The sequence below is a fragment of the Marmota flaviventris genome, chromosome 2 (assembly GCF_047511675.1).
Source record: "Marmota flaviventris isolate mMarFla1 chromosome 2, mMarFla1.hap1, whole genome shotgun sequence".
NCBI lineage: Eukaryota > Metazoa > Chordata > Mammalia > Rodentia > Sciuridae > Marmota > Marmota flaviventris.
In genome coordinates, this window is record NC_092499.1 from 120,050,898 (window position 1) to 120,069,449 (window position 18,552).

Sequence of the window (18,552 nt, forward strand, 5' to 3'; positions counted from 1 at the left end):
GAAGCTAATACAGAGATGGAGCTCAGGTGAGGCACCAGTGGGTCAAAGCCTGACCTCTCAATGCCACGCGGCACCCAGCCCGGAACAAATGGCAGAGGGTGGAGCAGCCACCTTTGCTGCCGATATAGGTTCTGTCTCAAGTTAAGTGCCTGTGGGGAGGAGAGGAGGGGTGTGTCTGGGGTGTTAATCGAGATCCCTGTTCCCTTGGTCACCTCCAGACACCTCCTTCCTTGGTTTGTTTGCTAAGGTGGTCGGGCTGGACAGTCCAGGTCTCCTCGCACTGTAGAGGGCACTGTGAGCAGGGGCCCACTCTGACCTGACTGGCCATGCCTCTCTGACCCCATGGTTTCCCTGCTGGAGGGGTGAGCGGAGGGGTGTTTCCAGTCCATGGGGCTGTACCCCCAGCCCAGCCTGCTTCCCCAGCGGAGGGAGGCTGCTGGGTGCTCCAGCCAGCAGGCACTGGACCTTGCTGCTGGCCATTGTCCTGTGTTCTCAGAGTCTCCTCCCTGACTGGCTTCCCCAGCCCCTACCTTCAGACACCCGCCAAGAGGACCCCCGGCCCAGCTCAGTGCAGCCTTTCCTCAGCTTCCAGTGACAAGAATGGCTGCAGGACAAGGGAGGGTCCTGCAGAGCCCCTCCTGTCCCTTCTCCCCAGCTGACAGGGACCCCTGTGCTAGGCTGAGACTGGCAGGCGGTTGGTGGCTCCCTGGGAACACTGCTGCCTCCACACCTCCTGATGACCCTCAGCCTGGCCAGGCCACTTGCCTCTGTCCTAGAGGGACCCAGCTCCCAGGTCCCTGTGGCTTCTTGCAATAAGGAGAATGTGGGCAGCTAGGAAGGGCCTCAAGAGTCCTCTCCTGAGTATAAGACCGTGTAGGGATCTCTTCTGTCTCCACCAGCTCCCAGATAAAGGCACCCGCAGACCCCTTGCCTCCCTTTTTCCTCAAGCATCGTTTCCATGTCTCTCCCTCACCTCAGCACACACGACCCTGGCCCTGGCCTGTCTTCTCTTGAATGAAGCCTTTTGTTTTGTGACACATGTGAGGTCCCTGTCTGCTCATCAGAGAGGGCAAACAAGCAGAAAGGTTCTACTAGGGCCCCAGCTCCTAATGGCGGAGTCAAGACCATCCTTTCCCAGAGTGGTCATGCCCAGTGGACACCAAGCTTAGAGTCCTCCCTCAGAGCCCCCTTCTCACCCCAGTTCAGGAGCATGCTGCCCACCACCCTGGTTTCCTCAAAATCCATGCATTTTCTTTCTGGTAAGTCATCTTGTCCCCGAGGTGTCGAGGGTGCTGTTAAGCCCAGGGTGGGAGCCCTGTCCAGCCTCTTCACTGTCTGCCTTCAAGGCCCTTCTCGAGAATCCACCGGGTGAATTCTCTCTCTGCTTGCTGGCTGTGGCCAGGAGGCAGAGCTGGGTGGAGGTCTAGGGTGGATTCTGCCCACCGGCTTGGATATCTGTAAGCCAAAGTGCACCAGCACATGGATAGCCTGCTTCTCCTGGTGCAGGGATCTGGCCTCACTCAGCTCCAGTAGTGGATGCAAGAGTGCCTGCTATCTTCCAGAACTTTCTCACCACTCCACTTGGGTTCACTAGAAGGTCCCATGAGAAAGTCACCTCTGACTGCCCTGAAGCCCGGCTCAAACCTATCCTGTGATTATCTTTCCCCGAAGGATCATCTCCCACTGCCAGGCCCTGAGGACCCCTCTCCTTAGAATTCATGTGGTGCTGGCGATTGAACCAAGGGCCTTGTGCATGATAGGCTGGCACTCTACCACTGAACCACAGTCACAAGATCTTTTTATTTTTTAAAAATCTGAGGCAGGGTCTTGCTAAGTAGACCAGGCCAGGCTGGGATTTGCCATCCTCCTACCTCAGCCTCTAGATTAGCTAAGATTATGGGTATGCGCTACCATGCCTGGCTCTTCAGAATTTATTTATTTATTTTGTACCAGGGATTGAATTCAGTAACCACAAAGCCACATCCCCAGCCCTGTTTTATTTTTTTTAAAGAGAGAGAGAGAATTTTAATATTTATTTATTTTTTTTTTAAAGAGAGAGTGAGAGAGAGAGAGAATTTTTTTAATATTTATTTTTTAGTTTTCTGCAGACACAACATCTTTGTTTGTATGTGGTGCTGAGGATCAAACCCAGGCCGCACGCATGCCAGGTGAGCGCGCTACCGCTTGAGCCACATCCCCAGCCCCCCAGCCCTGTTTTATATTTTATTTAGAGACAAGGTCTTGCTGAGTTGCTTAGTGCCTCACTAAATTGCTGAGGTTACCTTTGAATTCATGATCCTCCAGCCTCAGCCTCCTGAGCTGCTGGGATTATAGGCATGCGCCACCATGCTCAGCTTCTTCAGAATTTTTGATGGAGTTACTACAATGGCCATATTTATACCACCAGCCTGGAAGAATTATCTTGGATGGGATAGGAGGATCTAGACAAGGACACAGATAGTGTGCCTCCTAAAGGGTGAGGCCCTGGTCCATCCTGCCTTTCCTGGGTGGGCCAGAGCCGGCTTCTTTTGGGCCCTGATGGGAGCTCAGCTCTTAGCCCAGGATGGCCTGGGGAGTCCTGTTCAGGGTCTTCCCCAACACCCTTCTGACTTGGTGCCCTGCAGAATATTCCTTGGGACACTTGGAGGGTAATTCTGGGATAAACTCCTTGGTGACCACACAAACCAACCCAAACCTGCTAAATGACCTGAAGGAGCAGGTGACTGACCCTCTCCTCCCATGGCCTCCGCTCTGGGAAGTTGTCATACTATAACCTGAGCTGGGAACAGAATTAGGGAGTTGGGGGTCTCAACACCAGGGTCCATAGGTTGTCCTCTCCATGGATAGCTCTGGCCTTTCCCCTGTGTCTCTCCCTGGCCCCAAATGAAGAAAGCAGTTGTCCCAAGGTCAGCCCTGGTAGGGGCAGAGTGGGACCTCAGCGCTGTCTTACCCAGCTGCAGCACATTCTCTCCTTCCCCACCAGCTGACAGAGTACCTGAGCAGGCTGCAGTGAGGAGGGACAGTCCCAGTGAGGAGGGACGGTGTCAGGGGAGCAGCCTGAGTGGATAAGGCTGGCCAGGGCCTCCCCCAGGTTCACAGCCTACTCTTGGGCAAGGTGCTGCCTTTCTTACTAGAGGTTTTCAGGCCCCTCAGGCACTTCCTGACTCCACCCTGTGGAACCCTGGGGCACAGTGCATCCTATTGTCCTGGAAGATTCTTCTTAGCAGAATTCTCTTAGCAGATTCTTCCCTAGGACTCAGTATGGCTGGGTGCTCCAGCTGAGCTAGGCTCCTCTGCCCAGCTCTAATATCTGTGTGTCAAGTCTCAGGGTGTGGGTTGCTGTCTCAGAGTCAGGATAGGGTTGGGTGTAGATGGACATGCCCCCTCTAGGGGTTGTCTCTGGTGTCATATCTGCTTCAACTTTTGGCCCCTGAAGTCTCTTGGGCATGATGCTACCCTGCCCCATGTTTCTGTGGCCATAAATGCCCTCCTTCCCTCCATCCTGACTTCAGGCCAGTGGGGTTCAAAGGAAGAGGCCCAGGTGCAGAGCCAGGCATGGGTGGACATTCCCCAGGTGCTGACCTCCCTGGCCAACCAGTCCATGGACCTGAGTGCCCTCACGCTGCCCGATTAGTGACAATGCCCTCTTCTTCCCAGTCTGCCAAGTTTGTGGGCAGGCCTGGGTTCAAAAAGCTTCTCTCTGCTCTGGCCCCTCCCAGGCCTGCCTGCCAGTGGAACATGCCTATCTTACCCATTTCTTTACTGTTCTCAGCGGGAGGTTTATAGAGCCACCAGGGGGATCACATCTGTCTACCAGGCCTGTGTCATAGACATAGGTCTTGGGAAAGTCAGGGGTCATGTGCACCTGTTGGGACAGCTGCTATTTCTCCCCTCAGTTCCCCTGCATATGGGCCATGGCCTGGTAGGTGGCTGTCCCCCCACCTTGGAGAATGTGGAGTGGAGGAGGAAGCTCAAGCAAGGGATCTGCTTCCTGCCCTCCCGTTGGGCTCAATTGGAAACGGGTACCCACCTGTGCCTGCCTTGCCCTCTCCCAGGTGCAGCAGGGGGCTGAGCCCCTTCCCTGACCTGTAGGTGTTGATTTGAGGCTTCCTACGAGTCTAGTGTTGGGAACATCCTGGTGCTTTCCAGGCTTCCTGCCCCTAGGGAATGTCTGGCTCCCCAAGGCCTGGGCCTCTTCAAACATGGGGCTGACCCCTGGGTGCTGGAGGGGGAGGGGGAGGGAGAGTTCTGCCTTCCAGATTCAGATCCAAGGACACCCCTGCCATGGCTGTAGCTGTGGAGTCAGGTGGGGTGTGAGGCCCAGAAGGTGGGCAGAAAGATCACGTTAGGGTTGACAGTTCCTGGTGGCAATTTCCTCTGAAGTAGGCAAGCTTCTCAAAGGGACAGGGTCACACTTGACCTCCTACCACTGGGGAGGCACCCACCTCCCAGGGGCTTGCTAAGCTCTCCGTGCACAGAGGCAGTCTTGGAGGCAACATTACAGCAGGGCTGAAGCCCGGGCCGGCACTGAGACATGCATTTCTGTGTGTCTTTTTATTTAGCTGGAGAATGGGGCTGCTCCATCCCAGGGTTGTTATACAGATCTAAGTAAGGCTGATTCTGGGCAATGGATGGGGGTCCTGAGCACCCCATTTGGCTCCCAGGATACTCAATTGCCTGTGTGGGGGAGCTGGGATCCCCTTCCCCTGAGCCAGATCCACCCCTATGCTGCATACTCTGGCAGTGGTTGTCCAACTGGCCACTTCTCCAAGTGGACCCCCCTCCTTGTGTCTTACAGGCACCACTGCACCACATCAGAGAGGCCGTCCTAGCCCCATGGGCTCCCTTCTCACCCTGGGTGTGTGCCACCTCCTACAGCCACTGTGGTCACCGGTGTGTTTAAACTCTAGCTTCGTGCAAAGCCTGGTGTGAAGCTGGGCAGGCTGGTTTGCAGAGGGTCAGGAACCCACAGCCTGGCGAGGGGCAGGGTCTGGCTTCCTGAGTTCAGCCAGCCTCAACCCCAGGGCCCCTTTCACTGTCACCCTCTACTGTCACCCCACTCTGTTCCCTCTCACAACACCAGCCTGGGTTTCTGTGGTGACGGGGGTGGCTTTAGAAAACATAACCCTCCCTCCTAGGACAAAGAGCCTGAATGGGTATGTCCTAGGCATCATGACAGCCTGGGCCTTGAGTCAGGAGTTGTGGCACCTGGAGAGGCTACCCTGGGTTATATGTGTGTCTCAGGCTGGTCTTTGGGGTGGTGGGGTGGGACCCTTTAGGGCTTTGAGAAGCTTGCCTACTCCAGAGGGAATTGCCACCAGGAGCTGTCAACTCTTTTGTGATCTTGCTGCCCACCTTCTTTGGTACCTTGGTACAGTCCATTTCTGACCAGGTAAGACCATGGTCTGGGCTCCTCACAGGATCTGCTAACTTTCATGCAGGGATGGAAGCCTTTGGGTGGGGCTACACCTGACTCCCCTATCCTTTCAGGATCCAAAGGCCATCCCTGGTATCACCACAGCCAAATCCCTCTTTGTGTCTTGGTGAGCCCAGGAGTTGCTAGAACATTCTAGGTTAAAACTTCTGCCTATCCTGATGTTCCACCAGGGGACCACCAAACCTGCTTTCCCCTCCATATCCTTAGTCCCTGGCCAGCAAGAGGCTGCTGAGGTCAGTCCTGGTCCAAGACTTCCCTAGCCTGGGCGGCCTGCTCGGAGTCTGGTTTGCCACTGAGACTCCTCGTCCTCTCTGGCAGATCTACCTCTCAATGCCTCTGATTCTTTGTGGCAGGTGGGCCTCATGTTAGCCCCATTGCCCAAGCCCTCTAGCCTGAGGCTACCTAGCTCTGAGAGTCAGTCTTCTGCCCCCACTTCCTCTTCCTGCAAGCCCTCCTCCCTCCCCACAATAAGGATGCTGCAAACTCATGTCTAAAACTAAAAGAATTTTTTTTTTTTTTTTTAGTCCTGGAGATTGAACACAGGGCTTCACATATTCTAGGCAAGTTCTCTACCACTGAGCTACATCCTCATCCCCCCAACTCCAACCTTTTTTTTTTTTTTTTTTGGGTACCAGAGATTGAACCCAGGGTGCTTAACCACTGAGCCACATCCCCAGCCCTATTTTACATTTTATTTAGAAACAGGGTCTCACAGAATTGCTTAGGGCCTCACTAAGTGCTGAGGCTGGCTTTGAACTTGCAATCCTTCTGCTTCAGCCTCTAGACTCCTTAGGATTAAAGGCAATTTTTTATACCAAACAGAAGTCTGTTTCCTAACTTTTCTATACCCCAAAAACATGAGTCGAGCTTCTTGAAGATATGAATACCTCCAGCCCTGTCCACTTTCCTGTTTTTTTTTTTTTTCTCAGTACCAGGGATTGAACCCAGGGGCACTTAAACACTGAGCCACATCCCCAGCCCCATTTTGTATTTTATTTAGAGACAGAAAGGTCCTAAGCAACTCAGTGAGACCCTAGGTTGCTGAGACTGGCTTTGAACTCACTATCTTCCTGCTTCACCCTCCCAAGCTGCTGGGATTACAAGTGTGTTGCACTCACCTGGCTGAGATGCTGACCCACCTCCTGTGAATGAAGGTGACCTGCAAAGTGCTATGAGAGGCACGCAGGGCTGCTGTTCCCACCATGTTTCATTCCCTGAGATGCTGGGAAATCCTCAGGGCCTGGCCCTCATGGCCGCCCTCTCCAGGGACACTGGGGACATGTACACACAGGACTGGATCCTTGCCTCTTCTTCCGGACATCCCTGTTTACACCGTTTGTGTGAGTACCTGCTCCCAGTCCTCCTATGAGCCCGGTTCCTATCCTGGTAGAGTGAGAGGTGGCTGCGGGCCTGGCAGATAGACACCATCACTGAGCCTACATCCTTGTGCTTTCCTGGTCTAGCTGTGTGTGCTCCAGAGAGGCTTGTGCCCTTGACTTCCAAGTCTGTAGTTAGCAGGACGCCTGCTGCTTGGAGAGGTGGGAGGTACCTGGCCCCACAAGAGCACAGAATCAAAAGCAAATGTTTCCCAGACTTTATGCATCATGGGATGAGGCAAGGGGGTGCCTGGGGTTAAAGCTCAGCTGGCCTCCCAGCAAGGTGACAGGGGATTGCTTTCCCATCCCCACCTCTGCCCAGGCCCTGAGAGTCCAGTCTTTGGGAGTCCCAGGAGGGAAGACACCCTCTTGTGGTGTGACCCTGGGCTTTCCTCTCTGGGTTTCTGGGAGATGCTGGAGCCCTGGCTGCTCTCCACAGGTCTGAGGCATTGTCTGTGGAGCCTGGATAAGATGAAGCAGGGAGAGGCCTGGAGTTTGGTTTTCAGTGAGGGGAGGATGTCATGAGGGGTCACCTGGTGAGAAGAGAGGGAAAAGCCTGGAGTCAGGAACTGGAGGCTCCTAGAACAGGGCAGCAGTCCTGTAAGATATGGAAAATGACAAATCCCAGACTCATGTGGCCTGGGAAGAGAGAGTGAGGGAGAAGGCAACACGCTGATAACACTGATCCTCTCCCAGTGACAGGACATCCAGCCAGCCTAGAATGGCAGTCCCTGGAGGAAGCCAAAGTATTGATCCTTCCCCAAATAAATCCTTTCCCAGTGACAGGAAAATGGGACCCTGGAGGGAAAGAGATAAGCACTGAATGCTGACCCCAGACCCTCCATCTTCTCCAAGTAAAAATATTGCCCAGTAAAACAAATGTCACATTCTCACAATCTGTTTCCTGAGTGCCCAAACTGACACGCTCTGTCAGTAATTAAGTTACCTCTCAGCATAACATATATAAGCACAGAGTCCTCCTCTGGCCTGTGGCTCATTTCTCATCAGGAAAGTGCATCCACCAGATGCCTGACACCATTGCTGAATAAAGGCTTTGCTGATCCGTGAAGTCTGCACCCAGCTCGGTCATTTTGTGCTAACAAGCCCTCCATGTCTTGGCCCTGCGTAGAGGGGAAGGATGGGCAGGAGAGCAAGGGAAGCTGAGTTGGGGCCTTTTACAGGGACTTGTGGTGCCACCGATGGGGTCCTCGGGTGGAGGGAAGCAAGACCCTCTCCTCACATCTCCATTTCTCTATTGATTCTCCTGGCCTCCTGTAGCCCTAAGTTCTGTTCCTGGCATCTAGGAATGAACTGGAGGTAAGTGGTTTTTTGGAGGAGTCTGCTGGACCACCCCTGGGCCTCTGCCTGGATAGGGCAGGGGCATGGCTGGTGTATTGACCTCCCCACCTAGGCACTGCAGCAACGGTGCCTGGGGACTGCTCATGGGAGCCAGGCTTCGGGACAGTCCCATCCCCAGTGTAAGCACCTCAGGGCTTTCAGGGAGCTGTGCTCCCCCTGCCTGGCTGAGAGGGCCTCTGTGCCTTGCAGTGTAGCTACTATTAGTGCATGCTTTGGTCCCCCAGGCTGGACACTGTGAACCGGGCCTTCTACTTCAACACCTGGGGCTGTAAAGAAGGGTGGGGTCAAGGGGTCAAGCCCAGGCCCCTGGCTGAAAACCCAGCTCTATCTGGCACATGAGGGGACCCTAGGTTCAGTTAGAAAGTGAGCTCTGAGCCCAAAGGCTCAGTCTGCCCTCCAGGAAGGAGCCCCTGCCCAGCCAGATACTTGCCAGGAAAAGGATGAGTGTGACAAGCAGGAGGTTCAGGATGAGGAGTGTGGAGCTGGGGGTGCCAGGCTGACAGGAGGCTCCGGAGCTGCGAGTGCCTGCAGCAGAGAGCAGGAAAGCAGGGGCTGGGCGGGTCCCCATCCTCCCAGCCCTGGGAAGGCGAGGTCCAGCCCACAGAGAATCTCAGGTCAGGTGCCTGGCCCAGAAGATGCTGCAGGAACAGAAGGGCTGAAGCAGGGAGCACCTTGGGGGACTCCTGGGAGCAGGAAGGACTGGGCCTGAGCCTGGGGGCTGAGACCTAGAAGAAGAAAAGGAAGGCTGGGGCAGCAAGCCAGAGAGCCCACGAGAGGAGGCAGATGGATGGAGGACATGGGCAGAGGGAAGAGGCCTGCAGGAAGTAGGGAGGCACTGACCGAGGGCTAGGGTGACCATCTCTACCCGGAGGCCCTCATCTTTCTGCAGGATGTACAGGGCCTGATGCACGCTGTCCTGAATGAGGGTCTGGGCTGGTGTGGCCCCAAAGAAGATGGCACCTACTTTGGCAGTCAGTGGTTCTGGCCTAGAAGAAGGATCCACAGTCTTCAGGCCACTGAGAAACCTGGGATGACTCGGGGAGGGCCTCTCTTCCAGCCTCCTGCTCCCACCCGGAGCCCAGGCACTCACTGGAACTCCTCCACCACCACTTGGCCAAAGTTCTGCAGAGACCTGAGCCCCCTGGTCAGCTGAGGGTCAGGAGAGGAGGAAGAGGGTCACAGCTCTGCTGAAGCCTGGTCCAGCGCCCACCCCCGCCTCCCTCTTCCTGCTTCCTTCCATCCCACCACTTCACCCATCTCGTTAGCTGCTGCCGAAGCTTCTGGGCCTCAGGGCTGGTTTTGTCCTTCAAGGCCTTGGTGAAGGGTTGGCCTAGGATCTGCAGCCACATCTCATACAGCACCAGCTCTGCCTTCTCCCCTAGAGTAAAAGGTGGAGTGTGGGTGACATCTATCAGGGGCCTCGTCTCCTAGGCATCCTGGGACAGGACCCACATTCTGCCTCAGGCCACATGCCCAAATCCTACTGCAAACTTCAGTTCAAGAGCCAAAGCTCCCTGCTTTTGTGTGGCCCATGAGCTAAGGGTGCCCCCCCCCCAGTACTGGGGACTGAACCCAACATTGCTTAACCATTGAGCTACTCTCCCCCACCTTTTTTATTTTGAGACAGGATCTGACCAAGTTGCTTAGGTCCTTCTAAGTTGCTGAGGCTGGTCTCAAAATTCCAATCCTCCTGCCTCAGACTCCCAAATTGTTGGGATCACAGATGTGTGCCCTCTCACCAGGACAGCTTTTGCATTCTTAAGTGGTGGGAAAAGTAGAGCATCTTATGACATAAAAATTATGTGACATACACACATTTCTATATCCATAAATAAGGTTTCACAGGAGCATGACCAAGCTCACTGTTGTCTACGGCTGTATCCTCACCACAGGGGTGGACAGTGTGACCCCTCTAGCTCATGGAATGGCCAATGAGAGGCGCTAGAAGCAGAGTAGGAGACTGGTTTTCTTTCACCTGTCCCCGCTCAGGGGAGAAGTGCAAAGAGTTTTTGCGCTTCCCAGGTGGGGCAGTGGAGGGGCTGGTAGACCAACAGCACAGCCTTCTCCACAAGGGCAGGGGGTGCTCTGCTGTCTGATAATGGGGTGTGACGGGTCCTGCCGGTTGGGAAGACTGGCAAAGGAAGGCTGCCCATATGCTGGGGGATGGCTCCCTGGGGAGTGGTTCTGGCCCCTGGAGAGCTGAGTCCCAAGCCAACCTGTCTGCACTCTGGGCCCGCTGGCACCTGATAACTTCTCTGGAGGGACTCAAGGGCAGGACTGGAAGGAGAAGCACTGATCTCCCCCAAGAGGCCACAAGAGGCTCCAGCACTTTCTGGGCTGAGGAACCTCACAAGAGCAGTTCCAGTCTGTGTGGCTGGAGTGCATGGAGTGGACCCAGAGCGCTCTCAGTGTGAGTGATGAATGGCCATCTCTTTATATGGCACAAGCCTGCCTAAATGTCCCTATAGGAGGGGCTCAAGGGGACATAAGCTTTCTCGCTGATGGGCTGAGCTGAGCAGTTGTCTCCTAACTTGCGACAGATCTTGTTAGTTTTTGGTGGTGCTGGGATGGTACCCAGGTCCTCATGCATGCTTGGCAAATGCTCTCTCATTGAGCTACATCCACACCCCCAGATCCTGTCACTTAGGATCCATTGAGATCCTGGACAACGAAGGAATTGCTCATCTTGTCTCACTCACCCAAGTTTCTCGCCTCTATCCAGTTCCCCCACCCAACGCTCCATGTCTGCTTTCTCCCTTGGCCCTGGCACTTGAACTTTGCTGTTGAAAGGAAGTTCTGCCTACCTGCAGAAAGGGAATGAGGAGGCCTAAAGAGGTAGGACACTGCTGACCAGAGACAACAGGGACCCTGCTCTGACTCACCATTGGCCACAATGCTGGATTTCTGGAGGATGGGATCCATGATGCTGTGAGCCAGGTGATTGGCCAGGCCTCTGAGGTGGGTGGGGATAGAGTTCTGGAACTTGTACTCCATGGACACTCTCACCCATTGGTCTGCGTTACTAGGGAGGAACAGTGGACAGTGCCAGGGTCACGGGCTCTGTGCCAGCATGGGCGTCTAGAAGCAGGCATTGAGCACCCATGTGCACACCCTCAGGCGGGAGCTTCCTACCTCCAAGGGCAGAGCTCCATGAGGCTAGAGGGAGCTACCAGGACAGAGTCCTCCCCTGGGTGGCCCCCAACTCAATGCTTCCATGTCCTAGCTCTGGGTCAGGGATGGAGCTGCCCCTGCTACTCCAGAGAGGAGCCCCCAAGAGAGGGGCAGAGCAGGCTGGGTGGGCAGGAACAGGACCTGACCCACCTGAAAAGGAGCAGGGGGCCTTCCTGGGGATGCTCCTTGTAGAATCTCGACACCACAGGGGTGACCTGCAGGGAGTCCTGGAGGTCAGTGTCCGGATGATCTCCAGAGCTGGCCAGGAGCTGTCTCTCCTGAGACCCAGGCGGGGTGGGGCAGGATCTGAGAGCCTCCTTGCACAAGGCCTCCTGGGCTGGGGTATCTGGTCACAGAGCCTGGTCACATGTTCCCCTGAAGAGCTGTGTCCTCCTCACAACCCCACCCGACCCTGCCCACCCCCCCACAGGGCCACGCTGGGTGCTGCCTCTGTTTTCGCAGCACCTGTTTTCAAGGAAGGCAGGGTAAGCGCGCCAGCCCCCAGACACGGGGAGAGCCACCTCACCAGGTGGAGGATCTGGTCTTCCAGCAGGACAAAGGGAGCAGAACCAGGCAGGATGAGCTCGGGCAGGAAGGGCTTCATGGCCGTGAAACTGATGCAGATGGTCTCCAGAGCTAAGTCGGTGAGGGGGGACCCTGCAAGCCACAGGGGGAGCTGGGGAGGCCCCGGGAGCCTCCTCTCCCACCACCTCCTGGCACTCCCTGTGGGCCTGGCACAGAGGCCTGGGGACAGGCAGGACTCACCGGAAGCAGCAAGGCTGCTCTCATCCAGGAACAGGTGCCCCAGCATGCCCCTGGAGGCCTTCACTTGGCGGTACAAAATCCAGAGGACTTCCCGGGCAGAGGGGCCCAGAGCCCTGCCCCCGAACACAAGGGAGGCCTTTACAGCTCCAGAGCCAGGCCTGTGGACAGAGCCATGTCTTCACTGGGGCCCCAGGAGGTGACGGGGACCAGTGTCCCGAGGGAGGGATGTCTATAGGGGAAGCCATTGATTGTACAGAGAAGTCTTCTTATATGACTTGAAGCAGGTCCTGTCACCCCTCTGGGCCTCAGTGTCCTCCTTAGTCAAATGGGGATGATGAGCCCTTTTCTGGATGACTCTGGTGAAGCCTGAATGACCCCATCAGGAGAGCACAAAGCAGGTGCTCAGTGAAAGCAAGTTCACCTGGACACCACAGCAAGGTGGCTTTCATGAGAGCACTGTGAATCCTGCCCAGGCAAAGCCCGGGGCAGGGTTACCCGGCCAGGCTGCAGCTGGCTTTGAGCTCTCAGGATGCTAGTCTGAATGACACTGAGAAAACTATCTTTGGCTTCATCATAAGGAGCAGGAGTTCTGGAGACAGGGAGGTCTGAGGTTTTTTGTTTTTGTTTTGGAGGGTGGTATTGAACCCAGGGTCACGTGATCATAAAGCTCTATCCTCTAGCCCTTTATTAAATTTTGAATCAGGGTCTCACTAAGTTTCCCAGGCCAACCTCAAACTTGCAATCCTCCTGCCTCAGCCTCAGGAGTCACTGGGATTACAGGCATGTGCCCCCTTTCCCAGCACGTCTGGGGAATTTCTGAAAGCCTGTGGGATAAACCAGCTGGTCATGTTCTATGGAGACAGCTGGCCTCAGCAGGGGTCTGAAGAAGCTGTTAGAGAAAGGCCTGGAAACAAGTAGGCTCAAGATCCAGAATGACTTTTTTCCTTCCCTTGACTACCTGAGCCACCTCAAGGGTGGGGAGATAAAAGTTCTGCTCAGGCCCAGGGCAGGGGAGTCAAAGGGGACTCCAGTTCATTAAGTGGGTAAGCTTTCTAACCAGCTAGGACGTTGGCCTGGCTAGATAGTGAGCTCCCCATCACTGAGAGTATTCGAGCTTCTAGATTCCTTTGTGTAGGGGATTCTAGGTGCCCCTGAGCTCACTAAAGTGGGGCTGTGGCGACTTGGACATCCTCAGCCTCGCTCATGAAATCACGACTGGTTCACAGCTGAATCGGCCACGATCACCCCAGCATCCTCTTTCCCTGGATGCTCAGAATCAGAAAGCACCTAGGGGAGTGGCATCTCTTCGCACACTCTGTCCTGGGAATAAGGCACTTGTTCTTGCTGCCCTGCCTTCCCACTGTGCCCAGACAATGTCCAGCATTCCTGTCCAAACCCTGCAGCTGGAATCAGGCTCACAGTGGACAGGTGGCCATCTGAGGTCACACAGCACAACCAGGGGAAGAACCACAGTGGGGTCTCTTCCTGGCCCCTGTGGCTCCTGGACACAATGGGCGATGGGGGACTGAGTAGCCTGGAAGAGTGCCCTGTGGCTGGAAGGCATAGATCAGCTGGGTGGGGGGCTGAGAGCCAAATGCACTCACCTGAACTCCAGGATACAGGCGTCCTGGAAGCTGGGGAAGGCCCTGTGGTAGATGAACTGCAGCTGTGGACAGACAGAGCCGTGGAGGCTGGCAAGCCTCCCCTCCACCACCATCATCCCTGACCTGGCCTCTGCAGGGGCCTCCTCACTGACCCCCTGCCCTGCTGGGCCCTGCCCGAGCTGTTCCCTACGCTGTGGCCAGAGACCTGCCCATCACCTCTAAAACCTGTCCAGGGAGCTGCAAATGCCTCCCTGGGCTCTTCCCTCTCTGCTATTGGTTTTCTTGAAAAATCCCTCTCCAATCCAATCATCCTGGGCTCTGCACTCCAAAGCTGCCACCTAGGCCTCTCTGGCCTGTATTACAGTCCCTTCTCCTGTTCTCTCTCCCACTCCTGCCCCAAGTCACTCTCCATGGAGCCCCCGTGCCATCTCTGACCACCTGTCCATCTGGAGGTCCTCACATATACTGTTCCCTCTGCCTACAAGGCCCCTCCCTGTTTAATCTGACTACCTTATCTCTACCCCACTTAAAAATTTCCTCTCTGAAGCCAGGTCTACAGGTTTACACACCTGTAATCCCAGTGCTCAGGAGGCTGAGGCCGGGGGATCACAAGTTCAAAGCCAGCCTCAACAACTTAGCGATGCCCTATGCAACTCAGTGAGGCCCTAAGCAACTCAACAAGACTGTATCTAAATAAAAATTATTTAAAAAGGGAGAGGGATGTGACTCAAGGGTTAAGACTGCTGGGTTCAATCCCTGGCATAGCCCCTACTCTCAAAAATTTTCCCCCTCTCAGAAAGTTTTCTCTGGGCAACCCTCTGACCCTGGCCATCTGCTTAGCCTGTCTGTTCTTCATGTAGCTTATCGTGATTGTAAGCACATTCACATTTGTTTAAGCATTCCTTCTGTCTCTTTCCCCCTGCAGACTGGAGGCTCCCTGAGGGTAGGACCACGGTGCACTCAGTATAGTAGGCACTCAAGGAGTTATATGAAGAGATGAATTAGTTGAATGGAGGCATGAACCAGTGAACTAGTGAACACTCAGAATTCCTCCTGGATGACAGGCAAGAACTGGCACTCTCTACCAAGGCAACTTCACGCCTGTGGTTCCAGAATCATGGCAGGTGGATTTGGTTTGGGGTCCAGAAACTGTGCCTTCTTTGCCAGGGCATGAGGGCCCACAGGTCTCTGATGAGGCTTTGGGCCAAGAAAAAAGTCAGCCAGACCTGCATTTCTAGCTCAGTGGTAGAGTACTTGCCTAGCATGTGTGAGGCATTGGGTTCTATCCTTAGCACCACATACAAATAAATAAATAAAATAAAAGTATGAAATAAATACAATAACATTATATATTTAAAATTTTAAAAAGTCAGACAGCAGGGTGCGGTAGTGCACGCTTGTAATCCCAGCGGCTGGGAGGCTGAGACAGGAGGATCGTGAGTTCAAAGCCAGCCTCAGAAAAGCAAGGCGCTAAGCAACTCAGTGAGACCCTGTCTCTAAATAAAATTTAAAATAAGGCTGAGGATGCAGCTCAGTGGGTGAGTGCCCCTCAGTTAATCCCCATAACCCGCCCCCCCCTCCAAAAAAAAAAAAAAAAAAAAAAAGCCTCCTCTGATTTCCCGTGGCAGGGTCTCTGCAATGGGGATGTTTTCTCCCTGCATCTACTCCCCAGAGGTATTTCTGCCTGGGCTCCCCCTTCCTGCCCACCGCTTACTCCACATGTCTCTCCTGCACCCCAAGAAGCACAGGGGTGATTCTCATTGATTTACGGAGCATTCCCAGCTCAGCTCTGCGCCCAGCTGCCCCCAGGGAGCTTGTGATCTGGACACAGCTCCGCGTCCCTCCGCGCCCCTCCGCGCCCCTCTGTGCCCTTCCGCGCCCCTCCGCGCCGCACCCAGCAGTGGCCTCACCTCATGGTGGACGTGCTCATTCAGCAGCCGGTGCTCCAGGGCCACAGGGTTCCACTGTGAAGCCGAGAAGTCTTCATTGGAGATCTTGAAGGTCACGTAGTGGGTTATGTAACTGGGTTCTGGGGCGGAGGATGTTGAGTCCTGCAAAGAGACAGCCTGGCCAGGTCAGCACCTGCAGGGACCCTGGGGGAGCCAGTGCTAGGGGCAGCGGAGGGAAGACTGGAGGAAGATGGGACGGAGAGGGTGGTCATGGGGGCTGGGCTGGCAGAAACTCTCCACCCAGGCCGAACTGTCCCTTGAGGAGTGGCTGGCTGTGGAACTGTTGCGGGTAGCAGGGCAGGTGTGAGGGGAGAATCTGGGGTCGAAGGCACTGGCGCAGACTCCAAGCGCGGAGGAGGACTTCTGGCTCTGGTGGTGAGGGAGGAAACTGGGCCAGGACTGGGGATGGTGGTGGTGGTGACAGGGAAGGTGACAGTGACAAAGATATGGCTGATGGGGAGGGAGACAGGGGCAGTGCTGCTGAGGGCTGTGGGGAGAAGAATGGCAATACTGAGGGCAATGGCCCCAGGGGACCACTGGGCCCCAGGCCAGAAGCCACAGCAGCTTGGGGTAGTCTTGAGCCTGCTACAAGGGCAGGGGAGGTCATGTCCAGCCCTGACAACTCTGGAACTGCAGGGGCAAGGGACTCTGTGTCTGGCTGTGTGTTAGCCATTGACACAGCAGACTCAAGTCGGCCTGGGGACACCAAGGACACCAAGGACACCACCTTCCCTGGGCCCCTTGGTGCCAATGTCAGAGATGGGAAGGCTTCTGGCCTGAAGAAACCTGCTGTTGAGACAGATGGCATCTGGACACTGGGAATGGGGGTATGCCTGACAGAGAGCCAGGCTGGTGGTCGTTGGGGTGTAGGAGTGGTGGGGACCAGGGGTGCTCTAGCTGACACCTGAGTTGGTCTAGGGGTGGCAGATGCCCCCAGGGTTGCAGAGGCAGGAGCCTGGACTGTCACAGACGATCCAGGGATCTTGAAGTTCTTCCCAGTCCCACGGACAGGAGAAGCCCACGACTGTAACATGGCAGTAATCTTCCGAGTTCCAGGGGCCAACATCGTGTCTGCAGGTTCAGTCACTAAGGCTTCTGACTGGGACTCAGTCAGTAATGATGATGCTGGGCCAGGTGTGGCCTTGCCCGAGACCTCAGTTTTTCCCATAGGGGTCAGCTGGTGTGAGGAGGAATCCAAGGACAAGTTTCCAGGAGCCTTGTGGCCCCCAGCTGCCCCCTGAGAGAGGGCTTCTGCCCTTTTCCCAGGTGCTTCCAATTCCCCACCAAGGAGGGAAACGATGTTATCAGAGGTCTTTGTCAGGACGCCTAGTGCCAGAAGTGCCCTCTTGCTGACTTGCAGATGAGATGCACCAGGGGCCAAGGGTGACTGGCCAGAGTCTTTGTGAGCAGAAGGAAGGGGCAGGACAGAAGCCGAGACCACCATGAAAGCTGCAAAACAGGAGAGACCCTGTTGGGACACTGTAGGGGCAGGGCTGGCCCACAGCCCCTGGGATCTCCCCTTCCCTCAGGAGCCTGGGAGATCCAAACCCTGGCTAACCTTTGCCCCCAAACCACTAAGCTACCCCAGGCAAATAACCTCCCACCAGATGTCCGATGCTAGCCCACCAGACAGCCAGCCCTGCTGCCCCCCAGGAAGGATTCTAGAGGTTAAGGGACTCACCCTAAGGGTCCCTCTCTCTGCGTCCCATCCCAATTTCACCCCATAGCAGGGCCCCTCCCTAAGGGAAGGTCCCTGGGCCCCAAGTGCTCCCCAGGAGCTGAGGCCTGGGGCTCTGGGCTGCTCTGTTTAAATGACTCCTGGGGCCCATCCCAAGGGTGCTGGAAGTGCTGCCCATTTCATCATGGCCAAGGCTCAGGCCTGACCACATTCCCAGCACTCAGAATGGTTCTTGGGGACTGGACAGGAGGGGTGCATATGTGGGGTCACCTCTGAACTCTGGGGATTAATCCCTCACCTATCTACAAGTGTGCACTGAACCCCATGCTGGCCTACCCTGCACCAGGTTCCTTCAGGTGGTGACCCTAGTGCTCTCAGGAAGCCCCAAGCCTGGGAACTAGGGACTTGGGCTCTGGCCCTTCCCTGGCATCCTCTGGGCTGGCCAAGGTAGACTCATACAAGAACAAGGAAGGTCAGCCCTGATGTGGGAGCCAGGGGGGCTCACCCCTGCCACCCCCCCAAGTGAGTGGGTAGGGACAAGGGCCTTACAGTCTAGCCTGCCTTGTCCCTACCCCCTTACCAGCCAGGAGAGTCGCAGCAGCTGGAAGACACTGCTCGCCCATGCTGAAGGCGCCTGCAGGCTCCCAAGGCTCCAGTGTCTGGCACAGACACGAAAATGTCCTCAGGTCTTGTGCTGTTGGGCCTCAGACTCTTGAAAGGGGACACTGTTGTCTGCCCCACCGCCTGAGGATGTATGGGCCAGAAAACACATTGAGGAAGAGTCTCAAGTCTGTTAGCCTCAGATGAGGTTGGTGATGGTGAGGGTGGGAATGTGGTGTGGGATGTGGCTGCCGTAACAGCAGAGTCACAGGAGGGTTGTGAGGATAGCGAGGTTATGATTCAGATGGTCGTGTGGAGAGCTCTGGGTGCAGGAGGACGGAGCATATGGATGATAGGTTGATATTTACGGCCACACCCCGTCCCCAACCCAGCTCCTGTCCCAGTTTGGTCCCTGCTCCCACTTCATCAGACTGAGTGGTGAGTCTAAAGAACCATTAAAAGAATTGTCCCCCTGCAATGGTCCCACACAGAATCCTGGTCACAGGCCTGCACTAGATGTGGGGTGTGTGGAGGATTTGGGGCTTTGGGTAGAGTGTCCTTCCCAGACCCTCTTGTCTTTTCTGCAGCTAACAGCGGTTCCCAATCATTCCTG

At 55.4% G+C, this 18,552-nt stretch overlaps 1 protein-coding gene across 1 annotated transcript; it reads right to left on the reverse strand.

The window, feature by feature from the left end:
- Window positions 1-8,420: 8,420 nt before the first annotated feature.
- LOC114081934 (taste receptor cell protein 1) lies at window positions 8,421-17,962 on the reverse strand. The gene is made up of 13 exons (XM_027923436.2): window positions 17,920-17,962; window positions 15,902-16,171; window positions 15,623-15,783; window positions 13,713-13,774; window positions 12,109-12,266; window positions 11,870-12,000; window positions 11,494-11,558; window positions 11,055-11,194; window positions 9,426-9,550; window positions 9,263-9,321; window positions 9,013-9,158; window positions 8,603-8,697; window positions 8,421-8,438 (listed from the first exon to the last, which is right to left on the reverse strand). The coding sequence occupies exons 1-13, from the start codon at window positions 17,960-17,962 to the stop codon at window positions 8,421-8,423; spliced, it is 1,473 nt and encodes a 490-aa protein (XP_027779237.2).
- Between the last annotated feature and the right edge of the window lie 590 nt (window positions 17,963-18,552).

What these genes read in the sequence shown, in the direction of transcription:
- LOC114081934 (XM_027923436.2), bottom strand. Translation starts at nt 17,962, where the DNA reads ATGGGCGAGCAGTGTCTTCCAGCTGCTGCGACTCTCCTGGCTG. An exon ending in TGCTGCGACTCTCCTGGCTG is followed by an intron (nt 16,172 to 17,919) that starts GTAAGGGGGTAG and finishes CATTGCCCTCAG; the next exon opens with TATTGCCATTCTTCTCCCCA. An exon ending in GGCAGCAGCTAACGAGATGG is followed by an intron (nt 9,322 to 9,425) that starts GTGAAGTGGTGG and finishes CCTGACCCTCAG; the next exon opens with CTGACCAGGGGGCTCAGGTC.